At 38.4% G+C, this 27,545-nt stretch overlaps 1 protein-coding gene across 4 annotated transcripts in view; it reads left to right on the top strand.

The window, feature by feature from the left end:
- slc23a2 (solute carrier family 23 member 2) overlaps window positions 1-21,920 on the top strand; it is a 33,676-nt gene extending 11,756 nt beyond the window's left edge. The window contains exons 2-16 of one of the 4 annotated variants that reach the window (XM_056376497.1): window positions 3,513-3,561; window positions 6,714-6,934; window positions 9,381-9,479; window positions 10,366-10,482; window positions 11,472-11,629; window positions 15,029-15,117; window positions 15,257-15,324; window positions 16,534-16,715; window positions 17,387-17,507; window positions 18,355-18,511; window positions 19,054-19,201; window positions 19,338-19,443; window positions 20,129-20,396; window positions 21,047-21,142; window positions 21,635-21,920. In XM_056376497.1, the coding sequence (XP_056232472.1) occupies window positions 3,513-3,561; window positions 6,714-6,934; window positions 9,381-9,479; window positions 10,366-10,482; window positions 11,472-11,629; window positions 15,029-15,117; window positions 15,257-15,324; window positions 16,534-16,715; window positions 17,387-17,507; window positions 18,355-18,511; window positions 19,054-19,201; window positions 19,338-19,443; window positions 20,129-20,396; window positions 21,047-21,142; window positions 21,635-21,912 (2,157 nt within the window). In that variant the 3' untranslated portion in view covers window positions 21,913-21,920. The remainder of the gene's footprint in view (window positions 1-3,512; window positions 3,562-6,713; window positions 6,935-9,380; window positions 9,480-10,365; window positions 10,483-11,471; window positions 11,630-15,028; window positions 15,118-15,256; window positions 15,325-16,533; window positions 16,716-17,386; window positions 17,508-18,354; window positions 18,512-19,053; window positions 19,202-19,337; window positions 19,444-20,128; window positions 20,397-21,046; window positions 21,143-21,634) is intronic. The other 3 variants (XM_056376498.1, XM_056376494.1, XM_056376495.1) reach the window with 3 other exon arrangements.
- The last annotated feature ends 5,625 nt before the right edge of the window (window positions 21,921-27,545 follow it).

Below are 27,545 nucleotides of genomic sequence, written 5' to 3' on the forward strand. Positions count from 1 at the left end.
TAACAGCCTTTTTTTCTTTCATCAGAAAATTATTATTATTTTTTTTTATTTAAAATTTTTTTTTGTAACTCTTTCAATGCTTTGCTCATGAAGTACATGTCTACTTTTATAGATTTTTTTTTTTTTTTTTTTTTTTTTTTTTTTTTTTAAATGCAGTTTTAAGTCTTGTAGCTTGAAGTAATAGATTATAAAACAGAAATTAGAGGAGGCAGATTGGTTTCAGCTGAGGCTTTGTTCTTGCCAATTGGACAACAAAGTTCTCCTTTTGGTTAACGCTGTTTACCCACAGAAAATGCACAATAACGTTGTAGTGCATTTACCAGCAAACCGCTTCAGTCTTTGGTATTTAATGCAGTTGTAAGTAATAATTTTGATCTGAGTGGCTGCTAAAATGGATTGCCTCAAAGAAAACTTTGACACTAGAGAAATATTGATTTTTTTCGATTTTTCCCGCCTTTTCATTATTGTACAAACTTTGAATCCTTTAACATTTCAGTGATATAACTGAGACTCAAACCTTGTAATCCACAAACTCTCTGAGGCTCCCTAACAAACTGCATATATAGTGAAAATGAGGAAAAGCTAGAGACTTCCCTGTTGTTGCTAAGAGAGAAGGTGAGCTGATATCACTGTTACATCAGCTGCAAACACAGGTCAGTCCAGATCAGGTTAGCTGTTTTTTGAAATTTTTATTTAGAAATGATGAACAGTGCATACAATATACATTTCAGTTGGATCTATTCTGTGTATTGTTTGTTGCATCTTAGGGATTTTGATCATAATTGTGCTGCTCTTCTGTTGTACCTTATTGTAAACTTGAATATCCTTTGGTCTGGACTGTTGGTCAGACAAAACAAGCAAAATGAAGGTGTCGTCTTGGCTCTGACAAATTGTGATGACAATTAAAATGTTTTTTTTAACATATTGCACATTAAACAATTAATTGAGAATGTAATTGAGGTCACGCTCCATGTAAATGAGAATAATTGTTGCAGCTTTAGTATTAAGATGTTGTTTTATATTGTGAATTTGGTCCCTGACAAAGATCTCTGATTGAAACGTTGTGTTTTCAGTGGATTTAGTTCCACTCAGTCTGAAAATCCTCAGATGTGTAAGTTTTCATGACCTCAGATGGTTTTTCTTGAAGGTATTGAAGCCAGTTCTCACACAGTAAATCCCTCTAATCCCGCTGCAGGCTCAACTTAGTCCAGACTTAAGGACTGAACTACAGACTAACACCTGGAGGGGACGGAGCTGATTTTCACATGAATGCACACTCTGTCAAATTTAGCACTTGAGATGAAACCGCCAATGCAAACATCTGGTGTGAAGGCCCACACATGACACGGCACAAGCCTGCACAGGATCCACAGATCATGTTACCATGGTTATAGATACAGGTGGTAACTCTGTCCACCAGCTAGTGTATTCTGGGATGGGTTAAAATTACCAACGCAGTTGTCTTTGTTCCTCGCTTTTGTCTTCTTCTCTTCTTTTCTATTCTCTTGTTTTCTTTTGCTGAAAAACACACTTTTCCTGCTTTTATTCTTTTATATGTTGTCTTTTACATAATGTGAAAAGTAATGTTGATGGAACTGCAGATTTCCTCTTACATAATCACAAAAACTCACTTTCAGTTCTTTCTTCTCTCGCTCCAGTTCCCCATGTCTCCTTTGTTTTGTCGTGTGTGTGTGTGTGTGTGTGTGTGTGTGTGTGTGTGTGTGTGTGTGGTGTGTGTGTGTGTGCGCGCACGCAGATTCCCCGTCAACACCAAAAGACAGAAAACACAGGGATTAGACGAGGACAGTGTTTTCTGTCTCTTGGGCAACAGTGGAAATTGGCATTTGAGGATGTCATGCTACAGTAGCATGGCTCTCCTTCACCCAGAGGCTGCTGGGATACTCTCTGTCACACTCCACATCTCACTCCTGACTCACAGTACTTGGAGTGCCACAGGGTGGTCAGCACTCGGGTCAGTTATGTGCTGTACACAGTATTCACTGGTCAGAAAATTACTTGTCGAGAGAAGCACTCACTTTCTATGGATATTTGTAATCACGTGGAATTATTAGAGGATTACAGCTTTGCAGCTATATCATTAACGTAATATCTTTGGCATTTGCACTATTGATCAGGTAAATCAGACATTGGAAGACGTCAACAAGGGATCTGTTCTGTGTCTGTGGAAATGGTTTCATTGATAATGAAAATAAGCATTAGTTGCAGCCCTAATAACAAGGCTCTTATTTTTAGGCATCATTTTGATAACAGTCCATGGCTTTTACTAAACCTGCTTTCTGGAATCCCCACAGATTATCTAAACCAATTTATTTGGGCGTGAATCCAGAAGTGAGAACAATTTTGCTAATAATTCTTCATTGAATGGGGAAAATTGGATTCTCCAATGATTGAATTCTCTAAACTTTTATTTCCTGATTTGATTTTCTCCTGTGGTGGATATTCTGGTGAAGCACAGAAATGAAAACACAAACACTGTCTGAGTGAAGATTAATGAAAAATGATTATTGATCAATGAGGGGACAAGGCTCACACAAGGTTGGCACGTGTCATTCCTTGTCCCAACAACACGGAGTCAGATTAACCCTTTTATTAGAACAAGAAGTGGTGGACACGGACTGGTCGAGATACGTTTCACCTTATGTTTACAACCGATAACAATCAACTATGAGACATACATTTGCATATCTACTGCTTTCAAGTTGTTATAAAGTTACTTAAAAACTTAACCCACATGCAACCTTTCAGATAACCTCTGACTGTTATATAATATATATGATAGTGGGCCTTTTCAACACTTTTGCTGCTAATGATCCACTCAGTGTCACAGGAGAAACAATTAGTCAACTCATCGATTATTCAGTCAACATAAAAAATGAATCGGCAACAATTTTGATAAGTGATTTATCTTTTTAGATATTTTTAGTTTAGAACATTTTGCTACTTAAAGCTTATCGAGTGTGGTGACTTGTGCTGATTTGTCTTGTCATATCTGGTGCCCTCAGGTAATTTTGAGTTTAAATCCCTGGTTTGAAACTTGCATGATCATATGACTGCTCATGTTTCCTCTCCTGTGGATTTCCTTTTTGTGATATGGCCACATTTCCAGATCTTAACTTGATGATTAAATGTTGCATAACCCCGAGGATTGTATCACTTCTTGAACATAAACAAAGCTTATTAAAGGCTCTTTTTCAAATATTAACATGTTAATCATGACTAGCACCTGTGACAGAGACTGGTTTCTTTTTTTATTTCTCTTTTATCCCTAAAATCACCTGCTCCCTCTATAGGTCACACTAATAACTTATGCTTGTGATTAAATGCTGTCTGTCAAATTAACTTATGTCTCACCTCCCTCCTCCTTATCCTTTACCCTTCTGCCTCTCTCCTCTCTGCCTCCTCCCCCATCTCTTCTTCTTTCCTTTTATTTCCTCCTTTTCTTCTTCTTCTTCTACCTCCTCCTCTCCCTCTCTCTTGCCCCTTCCACACAGATGCTCCCAGCCGCCCAGCTTGACAAGAGTGATGGGATGTGTCAACTAGGTATTACACCTATCCCAACATTTTACACTGAGAGCAGGGAGACTGGCTGGATGGGAAAAGATTATTTTATTTTGGGGTCAGGGAAAAAAAAAATATACGAAAAGGGAATGTGACCTAGAAGAACGGTGGTGACGAGGCACAGTACAGGTGATGCCAGGTAGGCATCTTCTGAGATGTCCATTAAAGTCTGTTCCTGACATGCACGGTTATGCACAAGTAAAGCATGGAATTAGCACAAAATAGATTTACTGTACTGTCGTGTCTACTAGTTTTGCTAAAGACATCTGCGCTTAACAATTTAAAGAATACATTTAAAATTGCCAAGTGTTTTGGGATGTAATTTCATTGCCTTTCATAGACAGGAAATGTGAGGGGAGATGGACATGACGCATCAAAACTCAAGCTGGGCATTTATGATTCTATGGTCGCTGTTTTTAAGGCCCAAGGCTTTTAGGATGCCCCTCTTCTTTTTTTTTTCTTTCTTTTTTTAATTATTTCATATAAATTATCTCCAGGCCTTTTTGGGTTGTCTCCATGGCGACTGCCAAAAGTCACATTATTAACAACTGTTTAACAAGCTGTAAGAAAGTTAAGTTATACTTAGAATCACAGCTCTTACAGCAGAAAATTGCTCTTTTTAAAATCATGATTTTGATCTAAAATGACTAATCATTCAGTCTCATTGTTTTTTTTTATTAGCATTAAGAGTTTTTTTTAAATATACTGTATATTTTGGTCATTTTGATCTTAGTTTTAGCCAATATAACTGTGAATTACATTGATTGTAGACAGAAGCGCTCCACAAATATTTCATATTTATTGGATTTTTAATTCTTCCAAAGGCACAAACAAAGCAAAGGATGTCGCCGCCCTAATATCAGTACTATACACATCCATAATTAAAAATGGGTAGCAAAGGAAAGGAATAATACAAACAACTGTGTACATAGTTAATTGGTTTTAATGCTGTAATACAAAAGGAGTTGGTTTGGTAACTTGGTTTCTAAGTAATGAATGAGATGACCTTTTAAATAATGAAACCGCTTTTCATCACAGTGGGAGGAAGGAAACTGGATCCAACAAGTTCACTCTTCACTGACCTGTAAGACTTTATTCAGAGGGCTTAGTAAACATTTAACATTATTACCTCAGTGATCCAGTATAACTGTCTTTTGTGTTGCAACACTGCTTTTGCAGTTAACCTGTCAGTGGACCCTGATGAATCTAGCACAGTATTTGTTTGTGATGTGGTTTCATTTAAAGTGATGGTTCATGAGCTGCCTAATGCCATCTTCAATCAGAATCTCAATCAGAAAATGTTGTTCAAAGACCAACGTCGTGTGAACATGCTCACAGTTTTATTAACTCCAGACAGAGGTGTTGGAGATGTAACCTCAGCTTGAGTCATCCACTGTGTGGCTATCTTTTATACTGAATATTTTTTAATTTTTTTTTTTTCACATATTGTACACCAAACCATTCTGCAATTTTTGTCAGAGAATAGTTGGTTAGTTATTTCAGTTTTACTTGTTGAGGAACTCTCCTTTAGATCAAAATGTCTTTTATAAGAGTGACCCGAGCCTGTATTTTTTAAAAATGCTGAAAGTAAAAATTCAGAGTTGAGTGAAAGATGAAAGTAAGAATCCTTCACTTTTACTCCTGTTTCCAAACTTATGAATAAAAGCTTTTTCTCAGACTTCTTTTAACTCGGAAGTTTCAGAGCTCCAGAGCTGCAGTACAGAAACTGAGCTGAGCGTGCCTTTGTTTTCTGTCTGATGATAATTATAACTGAAGCTCTATAGCTAAGAATAGACTAGTTTTAGTTTATTACTTGTATTTGACTGTTTGATAGGATGTTGCACTGCTTTCTGGCATCAATTTCATTTGCACTAAGCATCTTCACTTCTGCACTTGTCTACACTCAGTGTGGTTCTAAATCCTCTTTTATTTCTGACATGCCTCTCGTCTACCAACAGCAGGATATCAGAATTTAGTTTCCCTTTCAGCCAATTTCCTCTTATTACATCCCTATTTATACATTATACTTTTGTTAGATTGGTATCCATTACCACACTAATTATTCGAGGAGATTTAAACATTTCACACACATAAAATGAACGTGAACTTGGTCACTATATATCTCTGATTGACTGTTCCTTCTCTGAATATACTATATATGTAAACACATAGTGATGCGATCACATGCTAGTGACAGTGATTATTAAAAACCACAAAGTTCTGGGATGGTTCAGAGTGTCGCGTCGCTTTGTTTAGTTTCACACAAACAAAAGTAACACACATGCAACCGCCAATCCTTTATGTGCCTCCTTTTTCATCACCTCTCAGCTGTTTCTGCTCCTCTTCTGTCAAAAGATTGTCCATGTTTCACTCTTTCTCCAAATACTAGTGTAATCTCTCTTTGCCCCGTTTCTTCTCGTCTCCACAAGACAATGATCTGCTCGCAACATGAAAATTTTCTCAATTAATCTGTTGACTATTTGATAACAATAGATGCAGGTCTGCAACAATCATTTTCAGTATCTGTTAATCTGACAATTATTTAATCAGTTAATTGTTTGGTTTGTGAAATGTCAAAAAAGATAATTATCCTTTTTTAAAGGCCAAGGTGATGTCTTCAGATTGATAGTTATGTCTAATGGTTCAAAACCGAAAGATGCTCAGTTTACTTTAACATGGGGCAAAGAAAGTGGGCAAATCCTTTTATCTGAGAAGCTGGAATCACTTAAATCTTGGCAAGTACGCTTGAAAAATGACTTCATTATTAATCAGTTATCAAAATACCTGATTAGCATTCCCAGCTCAAGATTAGTTAATCATCTAGTCAAGTTTCCAGAGACAAAACGGGAGTCTTAAAAGTGCTTTAATAATCTGCTTAACAACCCAAAAACCTACAACAGCCCAAGAAGCAACTGATGATAAATGTTTGCAGGTAACATACTCCTGCCGTCCAGAATGGAGAAGAGAAACAAAACAAACCTGAGATAGGTTTTTCCAATCAACAAGAGGCCTGGCAGCCTCTCAGGCTCTGTGTGATGTGATCAGACCTTCACAATGAAGTCAGGATATTAGATCCCTTAATGTTATAAATCAAGATAATAATCTCTCTCTTTATCTGTCTCTATTTCTCAAAGCAGACGAGGCAGTCCTGGACGATGTAATCGGACTGAAGGATTCATCTGCAGTGTTCACACCAGAGCGAGACAGAGGAGGGACAGAGAAAGGGGAGGAGGACGTCGAAGGCACAAGGATGGGAGTGGGGAAGAACACCACCTCCAAGTCGATGGACAGCAGCAGTGAGGGGGGAAGATATGAAGAGGAGAGCAAACACGGCGCAGATTTCTACCCTATACCGGTACATAACCGTTCAATGGCCTTTGTTCATCGTTTTAAAATTTTCCCACAGTGACAAAACCACAGATCTGGCATGGACATGCCTAGTAAGCTCATAATGAAAAAATGTCAAAGACAGGGTTTGGCCAATGTGCTCACAACTTTTTAAATACTCTCACCCTCCTTCTCATCTACCCGTCTCTTTCTCTTTCTCAGACTCTCACTCAGATTTGGCATTGCTTTTTTTCTTGGAATGTATTTGTGTGAGCGGACGGCCAGAGTACACACACAAACTGTCCACTTCATGGCCAGTTGGTGCGTGCTGCTGCTGCTGCTGCAGCAGTTCAGTCCGTCCATTTCCTTTGTTTGTCCGCTTGGCTCCAGGCCGGTGCTTCATCTAGGTCAAAAGGCAAAATGACAACAATGGAAATTCATAAATCACACACGGGGACACACACAAATCTGTGCTTTATTATAACTGCTTGTTTTTTTGTTTTGTTTTTTTATAAATCCAGTGGTGGTCTTTAACTAGATACTTCTATTCAAGTTCTGTATTTAAGTACTATTTTAAGGTTTTTAGAATAAAATGGAACATGAGAATGATTTGGTGCTGCAACATCAGTAATGTGGCTGTTGTCTCAGATCGTTTTTCGGTGTTGATCGGCGTTCCAGAGATCATAAATCCTCCCTGAGTCTGCTGCCACTGCATCACCGCCCTGGATAAGCAACGAAAAAAAGTGGACGTTTGAACTTTCACGTTCATGGAGTAATTAGATTTTACGATGCTTTATAGTTGCGTGTCACTACATTAAAGAAGTATTCAACTTTTTACTCCACTGTAATTATTTATACTGCTGATTAAGAAACATTGTTACGGATTTATTTCACAAAGTGTATATAAAGCAGATAAAATTACCTCCACTTGACACTGTAACTCCTGAAAACTGTAATCGGCATTTTCATCTTGGAAATAGCTCTAATGAGAATGTGAAACAGGTTGCTTATAGTGACAAACACTCATCTCTGCAGTTTCCCTCACTTCCTCCTTAGCTTTATGGTGTCTTTCAGCTCTTTGTTTTGGTTTTCTGATTTGCAGCTTTCCTGTTTTTGTTAATGCTGAAAAAAGTATCGAGTAGTGGTTCAACAGCATCATAGACGGGCAACAAAAAGCTTTAATGAAGCCACTGACTGACACCTGCCTGGAACAACCCGGCACACTGACAAAGTTAGCAGCTAGCTGATGAACACAGTGGAGCACTTAACAATAAGGAGTTGGTAAAGATCAAAATGGCGTTGGATAGCCAGTGAACTTGTGTCCGTCTGCTGTCTGGAAACATGGATCTAATTGAATGCTATTGGTGCCGTATCTGCTGGAAGTGTCAACAGACAACTGCTGACACATTCACCATTATCAACTACAATGTTAGTCCCCAAAAAAATCTGTCAATACAGGCTTAAGTAAAGGATCTGACCACTGCTTCCGCTGCACAAAACAAAGATAAAACTTTCCACAGAGCTGTGACAGTGACCTTGAAGTGTGCTGGTTTCCTTTAGAAACTAAGTTAAGAACAATCGCAGGGCTTCTCCTGTGTCATTATCTGAAGCCGTTCTGTAAAACACAAAGGGAATGAAATACGATACTCGCCTCAAGTTTCCCTCGCAGTTATTTTGTCCCATTGAAGCATTGTGCGGAAATGTTTGTCTCCCTCTACAACTTCAGGGTTATAGACATTCATTTCCAGTATTTGAGGAATTCTTCTTACACATACAGAGACTCTGCTGCTCATTCTTTAATCTAGTGGGCTTGGCATGTGAACAAGGCAGACTATGTTTACATGTTGGAAAACACACGAGTACATTCAAAGCTCAGTCCCCTCCCTGAGATTTTTCTCAGAAGGGAATGTGGGGCTGTACAGTAAAAACTGGCTTGTGATAAAACAACTTGTAACAACACGAAGACAGATGTGGCAGTTGGTAGATGAACATTTTTGCATGCTTCCATTTCTTTGCATATCGTCCCTCAGGCTCAGAAACATTCAAGTATTCAAGTACATCAGCTTTAAATGTAATACAAAGTGATTTTTATCCTAACAGTGTGTTCCTTTTTCTTCACTCTTTTTTATTTATTTATTTTTTTTTTTAAATGATCTTCCCTTTGTTGACTAACTTGACATAGATATATTTGGAGACATACACAGGAAAATCACACGTTCGCACACCTACTTTGCAGAAGACATTTGTTTGTAAGGCAGCAGGTTTGCATACAGTAGGAAACGTTGTCATGTCGACGCTCCCAAATCTGGTTCATCCTTTTTCTTTATTGCATGCTGTAATTAAGATTGTTTTTTATATATATATATATATATATATATATATATATATATATATATATATATATATATATATATATATAGTTTTTATTTATGTGTATATGATATTTAAAATCAAAATGCATTTATGTGTTTTAGGTGGTGGTTAACGGAGTTGGTGGTGCCAATGGAGACCAGGATACTGAGAACACAGAGCTGATGGCCATTTACACTAAAGATAATCAAGGAGCAGAAAAGGTAATTCAAAAGAAAACATGCAGAAACATAATCCTTGTGTGCTTCACCTGTCATTCAAAATTATAATTTACTCTCACATAAATCTCTGAGTGACACATAGTCACACTTTTCAAAAAGATTACTCATACAGTCATGTGCTCAAACTTGTGCTGCACACTGTAATTTATTTTAATCACAGTTGGCATCACTCATTGACGGTCTGTTTTTCTTCATTCACTTTTCCCATACATCCTATAAATAGATTTATTTATTTATTATTTTACTTCAGAGTAGTAGCGGTACCAATCTGTGAAAATTTACGGTTACAGTAAAAGTCCTGCATTCGAAATTTTACTAAAACTATAATTACCAGCAAAACGTTTGACAGAATGGCCTATTTCCAAAGTTATATATTATTGCGAGTATGTATATTTATAACATTAAAACTGCAAATAGCAGAAAAGTGCTGATGAGGTGTGGACCACAAAGAAAAGTCTGACTCATCTTCGCTGTTATCTTCCCTCTTTCATCTGTGTGTGCTTTTGTCTTTGTCACTGTGACTGTGCATTTTTCTTTGCCAATCAACAGATATCATCTGTTGCACTCTTTCATACATACATTTTTCTTTTTTTTTTTTTTCTTTTTTTTTTATGTGCAGTTGTTTTCATTCATAAAATTCAGCCCTCCTAGTATCTGCTCACATGTTTTTCTTACATCAGCATTTTGGTTTCATTTGGTGTCATCTGACAGTTATTTTCCTGTACTTCTGCAAAACCTAAAATTCTTTCAGAATATACACTACTCTGGGCCTTAACACAGAGCACAGTGCAGAGGACAAAGTAAACATGTCAAGAAGGTTATGAATTATGAAGATATCCTGCTTCTTTGTGTGTCACTGTGTATGTAGAGCTCGATGTCTGAGACGCTGGACAGCACAGACAGTACGGACGCAAGGAGGATGGATATGATCTACACCATTGAAGACACCCCTCCCTGGTACCTGTGTGTGTTCTTAGGCTTACAGGTAATCTTTTTGTTTGTATTGTTGTTTTTTGTTTTGTTTTTACCTGACTAACAGATCAGGCTGTGCCAAACACTTTTAATATGTTAGCACTTATCACTGTGTAGTGTTTTTCTTCCAACCGACCATCCCCAGTATGCATTACATAACTGGGCACCAGACACAAAAATAGGATATTGGTAGTTCATTGGTTAATGTCCTCACTGTGTGACCTCAGTGTGTTTGTATTTGACACTGGACTTTTGTTCTCTGTCACTTCCCTCTGTCTCGTAGTCATTACTGAGTTCTAATGTATCTGTGAAATACAACAGGAAAATGGCCAAATGTAAAATACCCTTCGAACACTAAGGGAGCTGTCCTTTAAGTTGTTTTTATTTAGGGATTACTTCCATTAAACATCACATAGTGTAGAATATTGTGGCTTAATGCTGGTGTCCTCAGGATTGTCTGGCTCCAGGAATACCAATCAAATGAATGGCCTTTCTGTTAGGACAGATTAGCAAAGACCAACAGATAAAGTGGGTAAGTGCAAACTGGTTCTCTGACAACTAAAGAAAATAAATAAACATTAGCTATTCATTACCATGTGAATTAATAATTCAACAAATTGAAATTTATCCAACTTCAAATGTTGTCCAAACATACGCATGAAACTATAACTTAACCACCGCATTACTAAACATAGACTTCATTCATTAAACTGTCAAACCAAACTTGCAATTCATTGACATTTAAACTACATACCATCCAAGCTATTAAAGGAAAATTAACCATGATTATCCAAATCCTTTCTGGGAGCATCAGAGCTTGGTACAGAGATGAACTGTGTTTAAAGTATGAGTTAGACTCTTGAGTTATGGCCATTTAAATGTATAATGTTGTTTCAGATGATTTTATGTAAAGGGGAATACCCATACATTTTCCATGACCACTCATGTGTCATGGTTACAGATACACACATACACACTGACTCTGGCGTCTTGTCTTTGCAGCACTACTTGACGTGTTTTAGTGGGACGATCGCTGTGCCATTCCTCCTCGCTGAGGCCATGTGTGTCGGATTCGATCAGTGGGCCACGAGTCAGCTCATAGGGACCATCTTCTTCTGTGTGGGGATCACCACCCTGCTACAGACCACACTGGGCTGCAGGTACTCGCACAGACACACCCACAGCAACACTACATCACATGGAGGCAGGGAAAGGCTTTGAATAAAAAACACTCCCCAGTCATGCAGCAGTACATGACGATGCAGCTTTTCTTTCGGTTGTACATTTTATTATGTCTTTCAATGTCTTTCACTTCCTCATCGCCTCTTTCTCAGGCTAACTGCAGCTCTTCTTAAAAAGTCTTAAAAATACACTGAATTCAGTTCCATGGAAAAAGTCATTAGAAAATATTAAAAACCTTAAATTTAATTCACAAAGGTCTTAAAAATATTTTTTCTTGCCTGCTGTAGACGGTAACAGTTGTAACTTTTGGCTGTCAGGAGACAGTAGCTAGGAGGCTCATTGACTCCACCAGGAGTCCATTTTACCAAAGACTTAAATTAACAAATTAATAATTTATTTTAGAATTGGTCAATCCATCAGTTTCTGTCAATGATCTGGGTCCAGACATGTGTGGATTGTAAAACAATGGGCATAGATGAGGGAAAGGCCCTCAGTCCTTCCATAAATCAAAATGTTATAGAGTAAGTCAATTAAATATTAAGTAACTTCAAAAAGAGGCTCTTTGCCCCACAGACCTTTTCTGTGATTCATACGAGGATCCATGTTAATTGATTAATCATAGCACTAGTAATTATTGTCACATATAGCTGAGAAGTACTGGCAAAAATGTGAAAACAATGTCTTTTTGATTGTTTTCTGTCATTCTTCTGTGAAAAAAGGTGTTGTAATTACATTCAATGCAGTGTTTAAAAAAAGTCTTAAATTTTCTCTCTTCCTCCGCTTTCTTCCACTTTCTCTCTTGTCATTATGTACCACTTAAAGACACGGGCAACATTAAGTTTCTTTTTCTCCAGTCTTCAGCTTAAATGTCACTCCGGAGTGGGTGTAAGTGTGTCTTCACACATTTGAGTACATGCTTACATGCCCTTTCTTGTCTTGGTACGTTCCCAGAATTGTAAAACAGTCGGTTTTTAAATATAAATTTGTATTGAAAGTACCTCACAGTTAAATTGAGACAGCATATATTATACGTCTTACTTTTTAGAGGGAGAGATTTTTATTCTGTCGCAGTTGTCTTGTATATATGTTTTCTATCGGAATATGATGAGGTAATAGTATTTTAACTTCCTCGTTTTGTTCATGTGACTGCAGTTGTCACGCGCAGCTGAGACTTCTTCTTTTGTTGGAATAGAAAGTAGTTCATATTCTATCAATTGAGACAACAGAACAGCAGCTCATAAAGTTCCAGAAACTAAAGACATGGGGCGTTTGACTGGATGCCAGAGGAATGAGCTACATGTGGTTCTACTGTTGCATCACTTCTGGGCAAGCAGTGTGAATTACGCTGAAGCTTTAATTGATTAAACACACAGATGCATCTTTGTCATCAACCTATTAAGCAAAAGGGATGACTCTGCTCTGGGATACACAAGTAAGCGCATGTCAGGAATACCTCATTTCATCCCGTTTCTCACAGATTTATTACACTCTGTTAGTCTAAGATGCCTTGTTCTCACTGCTTACACACATTCCCCTTCATGTTCTTTTCCCCCTCTGTCTTCACTTTACATCGATATGCCTTGATCTGGAATCTGTTCATCTCTGCAGTTCACCACATTTCACGTTCAATTGGTTTTTGCTCTTATGTAACGTTGATCGAACATTATGTGATCCAGTTTTGTGTGTGTGTGTGTTTTATAACCAGTCATTCACCTGCTTCATTTCATGAGAATTTCATCAGTTCCATCATTTCCCCATAAAATATCAGCTGACATGAGAAATTACCTGTTGCCATGGATATTATCCCATCTATCAGATTGGTATTTCAATGAAAGCCAGGTCATGTTAGCATGAGGTGTTATTTTTCTTTCATAAAAGAATAGCAGTTCAGTGAGGTAAACTCACTGCTTCCATCTTTGTAATAAAACTAATCTTTCCATCATGTTGTGGCAGATTCTCAGTGTCTCATTATTGTTCCCTGTGTGACGCAGCAGCCAAATCGCCTCATTCAGACAAACCCAGACAGACACAGTCGCTCAATGTTCTTTTTGACACCAGCTCGATGGCCTTGACCGAAGCCTTAGTGAAAATAGTGCACAACACTGTCCTGACTACTTCTTTTCTTCCTATCCCATTTTCCTGAAGGTGATATCTCAGCCTTGAGGGAATTTCATTACGTCTGACACAAACGTTTACTCAGACTCAAGGATGAACAGATTAGAATTTGTGGTCAAAGGTCAAGGTCACTGTGACCACACAAAAGATGTTTTTGGCCATAACTCAAGAATTCATTCTCTGATTATTACAAAATTTCACATAAATGTCTAATAGGACATACACAATAAGTGCAAAAACACTTTGGGCCATTATTCAACCTTGTACCTCAGGAACAGAAGTGGAGATTGTGATCATATAGTTGGTGGTTACAAAAAAATCGAACAAAACGTGGAAAATGCCTTTAACCCAGTGGGACTGATTGATTGATCATGGCCGTCTTTCCTCATGAGGCTTTAATGTGAAACATCTGTTTCCCATTTTTGTCAGTTCTTCTAAATTTTCTCATGCTCAGTGATTTCATCTCTTTCCTTTTGAACTGTGCATAAAAATATCTAAATTTTCTTTGCTTCAAGGCTAGACGAGCCTTCAGACTTTGGTAGGCGTACTTTTCCCAGCGTCAAAATAAGGAACAATTATGTCATGAAACTCTATTTGGACACGTACAAAAGTCACATTTTCAAAAAGTGAATTTTGAAATGAAATATGAATAAAAAGTGGCAGCCCAAGCAGCTACAATTTCTTGGGAGTTAAAGGAATATTCCACTGATTCAGTATTTCAACATTTCTTAAATGATTAAACAAAGAAACTGTCAAAATTGCTGCAGCAGCAGCCAAGACATCCTCACTTTTTTTAGCCCGTAATACAGTATGGCTGAAGCTCTGGACCATTCCCATAATGCAGCATCTGTTATTAGCCTGGTAAATGCTCACGCCTTTCAAACATTTAGATTTTCTGCAAACATTCGATAATATAAAAAAAAAAATAAAAATTTTAGATGCCACTTAATATTTGCCTCGTCATAACAACAACAGAGAAATTTTCTGTTCAGTCCAGCTTCCAGGAAACTCTGGCAGAGGGTGATGGCTGTCAAAAGTCCAGGGGGACTCTCACACTGAGTGAATGAGATTGAAATAAATGAGAATAATTACTAGCAAGAAAAGAATAAAGACAATGGAAGTGCTGTACCCAGGTGGCTCTACACAGAAAATCTCTTTTTATCTCTCTCTGTTTTACATATAACAATATATATATATAATACTTGATATAATTATTGAGGCTTTTTAATTTCATTACTGAACAATGCTTTCTTTGTGTTCAGGCTGCCATTATTCCAGGCCAGCGCTTTTGCCTTCCTCGCACCAGCCAGAGCCATCCTGTCACTGGACAAATGGAAGTGTAATAGTACAGGTAACTTCTCCTTCTTCTTCTGTCTCTCAAACGTCCCAACGTCAAAAAGCTGTCGGCCTCAAAACAGCTCCACACAGGATTAGCTGGTTTATATTTGCATGCTCCAAATTGATAACTAGAGTTTTCTTTACACAACCAGATGTTCCAGCACTGAATGGCACAGAGCTCTTCAACACAGAACACATCTGGCATCCCAGGATACGAGAGGTGAGAAAACTTGAGACAAATGAAAACTCATGCAGATAGCAGACAGTAAAACTGGATAGAAGATGATGAAAAAGTGCTCTAAAACATATCTTTGTATGGTATATTTGCAATGATGAAAGGAAGAAGCTGAACTCAAAGTAAACATTGGCATAAGATGTTATTCAACTTAACTTATGCAACTCATTACACAAAGTTTTGCACAACTGTAGTTGAATAACATGTCTGTTTGGTTTTTTTTTTTTTTTTTTTTTTTTTTTTTTAAGCTACTGCTCCTAACAGTTGGCATTTAGAATTTTTCTTCCCAAGCATGAAGATTGCTGTCTGTATATGCCTGAGGGGTTTGGTTTTCTGTGGCAGGAGCAGTTAATTTGCATTAACCTTTTCTGTTTGCGTAAGCCAGTTGAGTAATAGTTTTTTGTGTGATGCAAGAATGAGACATAACTCAATCAGAGTGAATCAAATTGTTGAATGGGACAGCGATGGGCTGTAGGCAGGAGGAGCGTGCAGGTGATAGAAGAGAACAGGAAGACGAATAACAACCAGACAAATGGGATTATCACTCGGAGGTTTCAAATGAAACCTGGCTCACTGGTGATTCTGTAACACCATCTCCTCCAACCATGGTGCAAACAAAATGTTCCTTAGCTTAAGTTTTGATTCATAAATTGAATTTCACATTTTTAGCTAGGAGGCAAATGTTATACAATGATTTACGCCAGGACATCGCATGGCAAACTTTACTAAGCAAACCATGTGATTGAACGGTGTTAACACGTCTCATGATCTGTGTGGTTCATATAAGACGATTCTAACAATCGCCTCATTCATAAAGGATGTGGATGTTGCTGTGGAATTTACCGCCACTGTTCATTTTGACTGAGGTTTAATAAGCATATTGTATTTTATAAAAATGTCAAAGTTCTTCCATTAACGTTAGGAAATTATATTTCAGGTGAAGTATGGCGCCTCCTTTACTAAAAGCTGTGGGAATTTTTTGTAATTTTGCAAAATGGAAGCATTAATCTAAATTTAAGATTTAATGAAAATCTACGTTTACATAACGTCATCTTTTGTCTCTCTGAGCCATCACCTGTGCTTCGTTTACTTGAATTGATGATTCAAGGTGAACATGATGTGAGACTGCAGCAGGGTTTAAGTGGGTAGATCCACATTTTTTTAAAATACGTCCTCTTTTCTTTGTTCTGTCAGATCCAGGGGGCCATCATCGTGTCCTCCGTGGTCGAAGTGTGTATCGGAGCGCTGGGTCTGCCCGGGCTTCTGCTGAAGTACATCGGACCTCTGACCATCACCCCCACCGTAGCCCTCATCGGCCTGTCTGGTTTCCAGGCTGCAGGGGAGAGGGCTGGAAAACACTGGGGCATTGCTATGCTGTAAGTACAGACCCCCAGAAATGTACATTCATCTGTCAACATCTAAAATCCCGGCTCTGTTGTCCCTTTGTATGTTGGGTATGTTCTGACATGAAAGCCTGTCTCCATTGGAAACCACTGAAACTGACTGAATAAAAACTATCTCGCCATTGTTCTGTTATTTTGGGTGTACTATCATCTTAAGCTTTTATACAAAGATGAATAGTTACACGGTGGCTTGGAGCTCACTTTCACGGATTAACAGTGACAATAAACTTCCTCCTCCTTTTTTACAGGGTTCTTTGCAGCCCAAGAATGAGCAGATAAGAAGAGGTCTAGGAAAGAAAGAAAGCACTTCTTTTACTCAGGAAAAGATTGTAGACTGTAAAGATCGACTCATAGGCAAAGACCCACTTCAAAGCTGTGATATTTAGGTGGTGTGACATCAGTTCCTGCTGTGTCACGGCTGTTTACACTGCAGCTGGAGGGCCTCGTCTCTCGCTCCACAGGGACAGGTTATGTGCCCGTAATTGCCACTGATTCGCTCTTTCTCTGGCAGTTAGGGTAATTGATTGGCTCTGAAGCCTCTGGGGCTCCAGTCAGACGTTAACAGGAGCTGAATATACAGTCCAGAAAAGAATAATAAAAGGCTACTCTCTGACTGTGATCCACCGATCTGTTTCTGTCTGCAGGACTATCTTCTTGGTGCTGCTCTTCTCTCAGTATGCCAGAAACGTTCACTTCCCTCTCCCAGTCTACAAAGCCAAGAAAGGCTGGACTTCATATAGACTTCAAGTCTTCAAAATGTTTCCTGTAAGTACATACATACCTCAGCTTTTTGCCTTTTGCACAAACCGTGTCTGGACTCCTCTTCCTGATTCCTTTTTCTTAGAAAATATTCTATCTATCTATCTATCTATCTATCTATCTATCTATCTATCTATCTATCTATCTATCTATCTATCTTTCTATCTTTTAATGAACATACCCCCCCCCCCCCCCCCCCCCCAACCCCTGCCTCCACTGCAAACTGTGTTCCCATCTATGTCACAAATTACTCAACAGGGCTAATCTCACTCCTCCATGGGGGGTTAAGACGCTCTCTCTTTGTTTGCCTCTGTGCAGGGTGTAAATCAGTCTTTTCCTGCCCTCTGCTGGTGATATATGAAATAATAAAAACTCTCTTAAATTCACATCAAAGTTACATACCAGTCTCATTTATACCTGTCACCTCAAAAGGTTTCCCATTGCTCTTTTGCTTTTTATTGGCTCACTGTTAACAGTAAAAATGTTAAAGTGGACTTGATTTTGCTGTAGCCAACATGCCATAGCCTTGGAAGCCGGCAACATGGTGCAACTCTTTTAAACTTCACTTATTTTCTATGGAAGTTTAATTGTGTTAAAAGAACAATGATAATAATAATCAAAAAAATTGATTGAAAGTCACATTTAATGACAGTTAGAGTCGTCATCTGCTGTAATATTTCCCAGTGAAACAAAATGTGAGCAGGGGTATGGTTCAGAGTACAGTGTGCATCACTCAGGCGGGGGTGTGGTTGGTGAATGTAGCAAGTATGCAGGTTTAGAACTGGTAATACATGTTTTTACTTCACTTTGTCTTTAATGTGACTGATGAGTGTTTTCTTTCATCTTGCTACAGATCATCATGGCCATCCTGGTGTCGTGGCTGTTGTGCTTCATTTTCACTGTGACTGATGTTTTCCCGCCAGAGAAGGACAAGTATGGTTTCTACGCCCGTACAGACGCTCGTCAGGGAATCCTCACAGCTGCACCGTGGTTTAAGATCCCATACCCCTGTAAGTGTGTTTATGAGGAGGAGGAGGATAACGACAAAGGGGGTGTTGGAAATGATCATTGGTCTAATGCCTGGTCTAGTGCCTAGTGAAAATATTTTTTTAAAAGTCTTAAATTAATAAGTTTTCAATAATTTGTCTTGCCTGGTGCGTACAGTGATGTAAGTTAACGGGTCAGAATAAACAGGTTGTGTAGTTATAGTAGGAGGAGGTGTAACTACGATACACAATACAAACAAATAATATAAAGATTTACAGCACAAACAAATGTGACTCTGATATGTCAGTACTATATGTACAGAGACCAATAAATAGTATATACAATATATTATTGGTGCAAATCACATTGAAAATCCCCAGAATAAATTTAAAAGTATAAAGTTGATATAAAAACTGTGTGACCCTTGTAACAGCAGGAGTTAAACCCCTGCTGTTTAAAACCTGCCAGAGGCAATGAAGAAAAAAAAAATATAAGAAATAAAATCATTTTAAAGTTATTTTCTGTTTAAATGCAGCTGTTTCTCACTGAGCTTTTACCTCTACAGTCCAGTGGGGCCTTCCTACTGTAACAGCTGCAGGCGTGATCGGGATGATGAGTGCTGTGGTGGCCAGCATCATTGAGTCGATTGGAGATTACTACGCCTGCGCTCGTCTCTCTTGCGCGCCTCCACCTCCCATCCATGCCATCAACAGGTAACTCTTCAGTTTCTCATTTCGACTTTCTACTCCTACTCATACTCGCCAGTACTCCATTTGTTTGAGTCATGGCACGGGCAATTTACTGTCTGTCAGATACTGTAATTAGACTGTTTTTCGTCTGTCTCTGCAGGGGGATATTTGTGGAAGGTATTTCCTGTGTGCTGGATGGTCTTTTTGGAACGGGAAACGGTTCTACCTCCTCCAGTCCAAATATAGGTGTCCTGGGAATCACCAAGGTAACACACAAGTCTTTGCACATATCTATTAACGTTTGTATTTCTTTAATCAGGGCTAGAGCTGAAACAATAAGCTGCATCATTGATTAAGCAATTGGCAAAACAAATAATTGCTATTGCTAATCCATTAATCATATGACCGACTTTTCAAGCAAAGATGCTAAATGTTTCCTGGTAACAGCATCATAAATTTTCTTATTTGCACTGTTTTTATATTATTTTAGATTGAATATTTATTCTTGGTTAGCGGGTATTTGCTGTGGGCATTTTACAAATTTTATGACATTTATCAACAAAAAAAAATGGGCAGATTAACCAATAATGTAAATAATTGTCAGTTGCAGCCCCACATTAAACTAATAGCTCAATTGAGGTGGAGCTATACGTAAACTGTAAGACACACCTACCACCCTGCCATGAGCAGGAAACATCCATTAATGTGGTTAATGATGGGCCTTGTTGATTCTTTCTCTAATTTAGAAGACTGTATAATATATACTGTTTCACTGTACATGTGTAAGATCCCCAAAACGATCATCATATACTATAAAATATACAGTTTGTCAATTTCGGCCCTCAGTAAAGTAAACCCTCCACTTTAACATACAGACGCTGCTTCGGGGTTGAGCCCCACCTTATCAAACGTTTTATTCCGCCTCTCACTGACTCCTTTCCCTTCCTCCAGGTGGGCAGCAGACGTGTGATTCAGTATGGAGCTGCCATGATGCTGCTGCTCGGGCTGGTGGGTAAATTCAGCGCCCTGTTTGCCTCTCTGCCTGACCCTGTCCTGGGAGCTCTCTTCTGCACCTTGTTTGGTATGATCACAGCAGTGGGACTGTCCAACCTGCAGTTTGTCGACCTCAACTCCTCCAGGAACATGTTTGTCCTGGGCTTCTCCATCTTCTTCGGACTGATGCTGCCAAGCTACCTGAAAAAGAACCCACTGGTGACAGGTGAGTGAAGAGGGGTGATCCCTGTACCTATGTACAAACTACTTTTTGACTAACAAAGAAGCAATACATATTGGATGTGAATAAAACATACACAGCATTGATTATCTCAGTGTAATATACTGTTGTTCCTGGTCAAGTGTGCCATTTTTTTCTTACTACTTTACCATGCACCCATCATAATGTGCGAATAGATGTGTGTATGTGGTATTTAGCTGTAGCATAACATTTAGCTTTGTTTTGTTCTGTATTATATTCATTGAAGACAAACTGTGCTTACACAACCAACTTGCCATATTTTTTTTCTCTACCACCTTTGTCATCTTGCACCCACCTCCAGCTGCAATTCTCTCCAACCTTTGAAAAGTTTTGTCTTGTCTAAATCTGTCTGGAGGCTCGACTCCAGTGAGTCGGAACAACGCCTTTTTCTCTTATGAATAAACCCACACAAATGATTCAGTACACACAGCGACTTGTTGTCAACCTGTCAGAGGGAATTAACTAATTTACTGGACATACGAACATGACTGAAATGAGGTTGGTTAGTAACTGATAATGTTAGTTTTGGTAATTTTTCAGTTCCATCCTCAATACAAACTAAAACATATTTTAGTCAGTTACTAAATTCCTGTCCCTTTTTTAATCTTTCTCAGGCATCGTTGAAATTGACCAAGTGCTGAATGTGCTCCTCACCACTGCCATGTTTGTTGGAGGCTCTGTCGCCTTCATTTTGGACAATACGATCCCTGGTAAGATGTTTAATCCACTGTTTCACTTTCATTTGTCCAATTAATGATAACCCCATGTAAAATTAATGTAAATTGTGCTGTTAAGTTTATAGCTTGATTGATTGATTGATTGATTGATTGATATAATGGTAGTATAAAACATTTTTAAGGAATAAAATCATTTTAACATGGCTGTGACAGCCAAGCAGGTTTGATCATATCATCTCAATATCCCTGTGAGAGACCTGGAAGATGTGGTGGGGAAAAGGACGCCTGGGCTTAACCTGCTGCTACGACCTGGATTGGAATAGGCAACACAGGATCAATGGGCAGACTCATACCCTTTAAGCATCTATTACTTTGTATTTCTTTATGTCTTCAAATTGATCAAAAGATTGTAGCAACAAAAGGAAGCTCATGTTTTTCTCCATGGTCCTATTTGTTTGTTTGGACTTTTTAATTGTGGATCTTTAGGAACTCATGATTAATCTCTCCTCCCTTTTGTCTCATCAGGTACCCCTGAAGAACGAGGCATCAGGAAGCTGAAGCGTGGTTCTGGTCTCAGTGCAGCAGAACTAGAAGGGATGAGATCTTATGACTTGCCATTTGGAATGGACTTCATCCGCAGATACTCCGTCTTCAAGTACTTCCCCATCAGCCCCACCTTCACAGGCTATCAGTGGGGAAGGCTACAGGAAGCCTGCAGGAGCAGAATGGGACATGGAGATGCGGTGAAGGGGGGAGGAATGGGAGGGGAGGGAGGCACAGCACCAGGGGAGAGTCGGGTATAGCCAACGGGCTTATGTGTGGCTGAATTTGGGGAGCAAGATGATGGTACACTAAGATAAAAGGATGGGAGAGCGGAGGACAGAAGCGATGCAGGATTTGGGATTGTGATGCACCCAACCCCCCTGTCAGTATGTGTTTTCTTTAGCTTGTGTCAGTCTTTTCCCACTTCCCACTATGCTATTTTAAGCATGCTCTAGCAAGTCACAGCATGCTATAAAAGATGTCACCACACAGAGGTTAATTATTGGTGTGTGTGTATGTGTGTGCAGTATGCAGCAAGAGATGATGGCACTTTAATCCAGAAGGAGACAGATGGGTTTCAAACAATCAAAGCAGAGTGTTTGATGATTCACTGACTCGTAATCACTGGAACTTCTACTGCCTGTGTCATTTTATGAAACATATTCTACTGAATACTCTACAGTAGATTTGATTATGTCAGTTGAGGATTATGCAAAATTTCTGTTAGGAATCATTTTCCTCTAGACTCATTATGCAACCGCATTAGAGATACACACATGCGCACACACACTAACGGCCTCACCAAAACTAGCTCGAGCGCAACAATGCACGTCGGGGTCATACAGACTGATGGAAGTGGTTTGTCAGGTGCCCTTAGCCATGCAAAGTGATTGTGAAATTTTATTTTTGCACTATCTGCCTTTGCATTCAAATCTAGAATGTCACTCACGCCCCCATTTCTTCTGTAAAACTCCTCAGAGCAGCACATCACATCCGCTCATCTCATGCTGAAGAACCTCACATCATCGTTTTTTTCTGTTATGTAGTACAGAGCTGATATTCACAAAATCTCCCATGTGATTGGGCAAAAATTCACTAACAGTTTACGTCTCTTTAATGTGTCAGTATTATGCATCATTGACTAACTAGACCAAAACAATAGTTTACTTGAACCTTGACTTATTTGGCTTCAGTGGTGAACAAAATTATCAGGGTTTTATTTTTATTTTCTAACCGTAATTTGCTTATTTAACATCTCCTCGAATGCACTTAGGCACTTACATAATGAAACAAGCTTTTAATATTGCCTATGCTGCCGTAATGACAGCAGTGAGTTTGCAAAAGCTGTAGTAATGGCACACAGTAACACAGAGATGTGGCCTTGTCAGAGAGACTTTTGAAAATTATGTATATAAGTACTAAAAAAGAAAAAGAAAAAAAAAAAAAAAAAATGACAACAGGAGAATTAAATCCTCTGTGTGGATCTTCTAATACAGTTTTAAGGCATTAATTGGGTTGTTTATAGCAGTGAAGACTGCTCCATAAATAATACACCACTGCCAATATCCAAATGTGGTAGTTCCATCATTTTGTTCACTAGCACTTGCATAATTAAGATTGGTCATTTTGATGGATAGAGTATTTAAATGTAATAACAGTGGTTTGGAGATTTGAAATTTTTCTTTTGTCCTCTGGATCGACTCACAGATTGTGCATCGTTTGTTTTTTGCAGCAGCCAAACTTAACTGTTGCTGATGTTACTAATAGTTTTCACTTATTTTACAGTGGTGATGACGACTTTCCCCTCACATTCTCCTTCCTCTCGCCCTTAGTCACCCCTCCCCCTCCCACCCTCATCTCACTTCAGTTAGTTTCCTGCTGATGTTTGTCACTGTTTATGTCTGTTGTGGTTCAGGCTGCACATTTTGGCTGAGTAACAAAAGTTTCAGCAGCCTGTATCTTACTGACCCAGGTGTGTAGAGCGAGTCTCTAATTTGACCACACTGTGTGCCTCTGCTTTAATTGAAAAAACATGAATTAAAAAAAAAAAACAAATTTTGTGACATATATAATTTTGGTAAATGTAGAAATAAAAAGTAGCACAATGAGAGAAAGAACAGCTAAAAGATGAATACTAAATGTTTAGCCCAACTGAGAATTTTACTAAACCAAAATGCTAAAAGCTCTTATTTTCTATTTCTTCTTATTGTTCTGTAACCATACCAAAACATTTCGTTAGAATTGGCAGTCGCTGTTGAGAAACTTAAAAAAATTAATTTGAAATTTCGTCCCAAATTTACTTTTTATCTCTTTTGTTAAAGCTATTTATTTATTTATGAGAAGAAAGTTGATGTTTAATGATTGCTTGAAGCAGGTTTATTTGTCTGTTGCATAAATGTTGAAAGTATATTTATTATTTCACTAGTTCGTGCCCTGTAAAGAGCGGAGTGATGACGATTGACTGGTCCTCCCGCCCTCAGCCTCAGCTGCATTCACTGCTTTTAGAAACTCACTTAGTGACAGCAGCTTTTGATAAAGTTAGTTTCTAACATGAGTTAAGCTGCTTCTGGTTCATTCCATTTATCATGTTATTTGATATAAATAGAGAGAAAACACTTTAAGTGTCAAACAGGATAGTTTAGTCAAATTTCAGAGTCAGGGCCTTCTTACCACAAGTACTGTTTGCACATGTTATGTTGCCAAGAAGATCAGGGTCAGAGTGAGTGACACTGACCTGAAACCCTGTAATGTCACTATCGTTCTTAACAGTTCTTTATAGTCGCATATGAACAGGTTTTTTTTTTTTTTTTTTTTTTTTTTTTTTGTTTGTTTGACCTGAAAACTGAACCGCTTTGTGCTGAATATTGTTGGGCCTTGTCTCTGATAGCATTGCTAGCTATAGCCCCTATTATGGCCTCATCTCTCTGTACATGACTCTTGTGATTAAGTCAAATAGCGTTCTCAATGCAAACATGGGTGGGAGGAAATTCTTCTTCTTCTTCTTTTTTTTTACCTGCTACACAGTGGTGAGATGCATCTTCAAAGGTATTCTTGTGATCTTACTAATGTCTGTCTGCCTAGAATGATTCAAATGGACAAAAAAACTGAGGTTAAAGTCTAATATTTCCACAGACTTCCTCTACTTTGCTGGAAGTACTTTTAGCTAGTCTAAAGTACTATACTGGCAATGACCAGTAATAGAATATGATGATACTTGGGACCCCCACATTGTTTATATGGGGGCACAAATTTTGGTCTATTTCATCTGAATTAGACTTATCAGTTTTTAGTACATCAGAATGACAACTATCAAATTTTGTGACCCTGTCTTGATACTACGGGGGCACCACTTTCAATTACACCAATCAGAATCCAGTATGCAATAAAGTAAGATTAAGATGTTTGCAGTGCTAATGGGCCATCGAATCTGGTGGGAATTTATTATAATGTTGGTATCACCAAATATTTTGGCATTCTGTGATATGACCAAATCACAGAGAAACATAAAGAGTGATGAAGTCTCAGAGGCAAGGCTAGCTATTGACCACTGATGTGCATGGGAACTGTAAATCTAAAACCTCACCATCATCATCTGTATGTTGGCTGTGCTCAGGGCTTGCAGCTGGATAGCTGTGGATAAAGTGTTATGAGGTGGTTGGTAAAATTAGCAGTGTCATTGGCACGTCAGCAGATGTTTTCAGATTCCACGTTGTGTAACCTTGCTCCAGTGGCAGGGGTGATCAAGTAGAGGTCATAGGGCAGTTGCTGCCTCCTGCCAACATCCCTCGTAGAGAGAGAGAGAGTAAATGGAGGGTGTTTTACAGCTCTTGTTACCTCTGTAGTGAATTTTCTTGTACACGGCATGCACATGTAATAATCACATGGACAACCTGTGACCTTGTTTTCTGTGTCATATCATGTTCATGCAACCTGTACTGACTTGTCCCATCACATCCTCTCTCCTCTCTCTCCACACACACACACACACACACACACACACACACCACACACACACACACACACACACACACACACACACACACTGTTTAACTCCCCAAGTCCTGCAGTGAAAATATATTGGTGTCCTCTCATGTTTAGTGTACCTGGTTTTCTCCCTGGGAATTCTTACTGTTGTATCTGGATACAGGAGAAGACACTGGCTGGCCACCTTTATTAAGAGCCTGTTGGTCATTGGCAGCTGAGTGAACCTGCCTTATCACTTAAGAGCAAGATGAACATTGGATGATTTAGTGCCTGAATGCAACTTCCTCTTGATTTTAACTTTCAACCTACAGTTTTTATCTTACATCCTGTCTCATTTTAGGATCCTTTACACATGCATGTGTTTCACACAGAAATAGCGTGGTTACAGTAAAAACAGTTTGGATTTCACATGCCCAGATGCTATTCCTTCATAGGTTTCTGGCTTGAATTATATGTCATTTTAACCAACAGATGGCTCTTAAGAAGGTGGCCATAAGGTGTACAACACAGACATCAATCCCTTTCAGTTATTTTGAAGGGGGTGCTACCTGAAGAATATACTATTGTGTATCAAGTGTTTTATCTTTTTCAATGTTTTTGTTCTTTTATACATCATTTTTATGTTTTTGCAAGCAAATATTTGTAAGAAACAAATCATAACTTTTAATCTTAAATCATGCTGGAAAGCGCACCATTTTGTTGTACTTATTTAAGAAGTAAATACATTTTTATCCTATTTTGAATCTGTGGTTTGGTGGAATCCTTTTGTTTGTTTGTTAGGACCTTTACATATTGTATTTTTTACTCTAACATTGCTTTTCTGTCCATGTTAACACATTACCAGTATAAATTAAAGATCGAGCTGAAAAACTTTAGATGTAAAAACAAAAAATAAATGTATATTTAATGGAGTAAAGTTTGCTAAAACCTTCTGGAAGAGAAATTGTGTAAACTAATTGTAGCAACAAAATGTTTTATTCTTTGTTCCTAAAACTATTTAATAAGATGTTATAGAATGAATGCAGTCTTCTGTCTTTATTGGTTGTCAACTCTGATCATGACAGCTCTGCCCCCAATGTGCCACATTGATTCACTTTATCTTTCAGGTCCGGTCTGTGGATATTAGAAATGTGTGTCTTGGTATAACTGCTGAGTCTGTGAAAATTTCCAGTATCATTTTAGTTGTTGATCATCATGAGTTTGAAACGCAAAACTAAGGAATTTCCAATGAAACACAAAACTACAGGTAAACATGCATTTCAATCAATATGCAGCCTAAATCTAATATTTACCAAGTGGCCCTTTAATGTATGACTGTTCAGTAGTTGTAAAATTCTGATGGATAATGACATTTGTTAATTTTTCTCTTAGCCTATCCATTAGGCTACATAATTCCCCTGTCTTTCCTAAAAATATTATAACAAGCAGGTACCTTACAACTTCTCCAATTTCCTTATAATTCATAAATTGCATATGATTTTCTAGGAAATATCTCAGTAATTCATATTCAAAGAGCCCTACCAGCTAAAGTTATAAAGAATTATGAGCAAAGTTTCCAGGAAACAGCTCAAAATATGTGGCAGTATAATGGAGCATTTCTTCTTCTTCTTTTTTTCCTTTTTTTTTGTTTTGGCCTTGGTGGAAATGAGCTTCCATACATCTTACATGTAAGTTTGTAAATGGGACGACTGAGTTTGACATTGGACACTTAAAAATCTGTTGTAGTTTCACTCGCATTTAGGTTCCAGTACATTTGGGTTTCCATTGAATAATAATCACTAACTGATTTTTCACAGGCTCTCCCATTGTTTTCATGTTTTCATTCAGCGCGAACAAAGGGGCGTCAGGGTCGGTCTCTGATTGGCTGCCGGCCGGGCCCCCGAGGTTGCTGTGCCGCGAGCTTATGCGC

Source organism: Seriola aureovittata, chromosome 5, assembly GCF_021018895.1.
Source record: "Seriola aureovittata isolate HTS-2021-v1 ecotype China chromosome 5, ASM2101889v1, whole genome shotgun sequence".
Taxonomy (NCBI): domain Eukaryota; kingdom Metazoa; phylum Chordata; class Actinopteri; order Carangiformes; family Carangidae; genus Seriola; species Seriola aureovittata.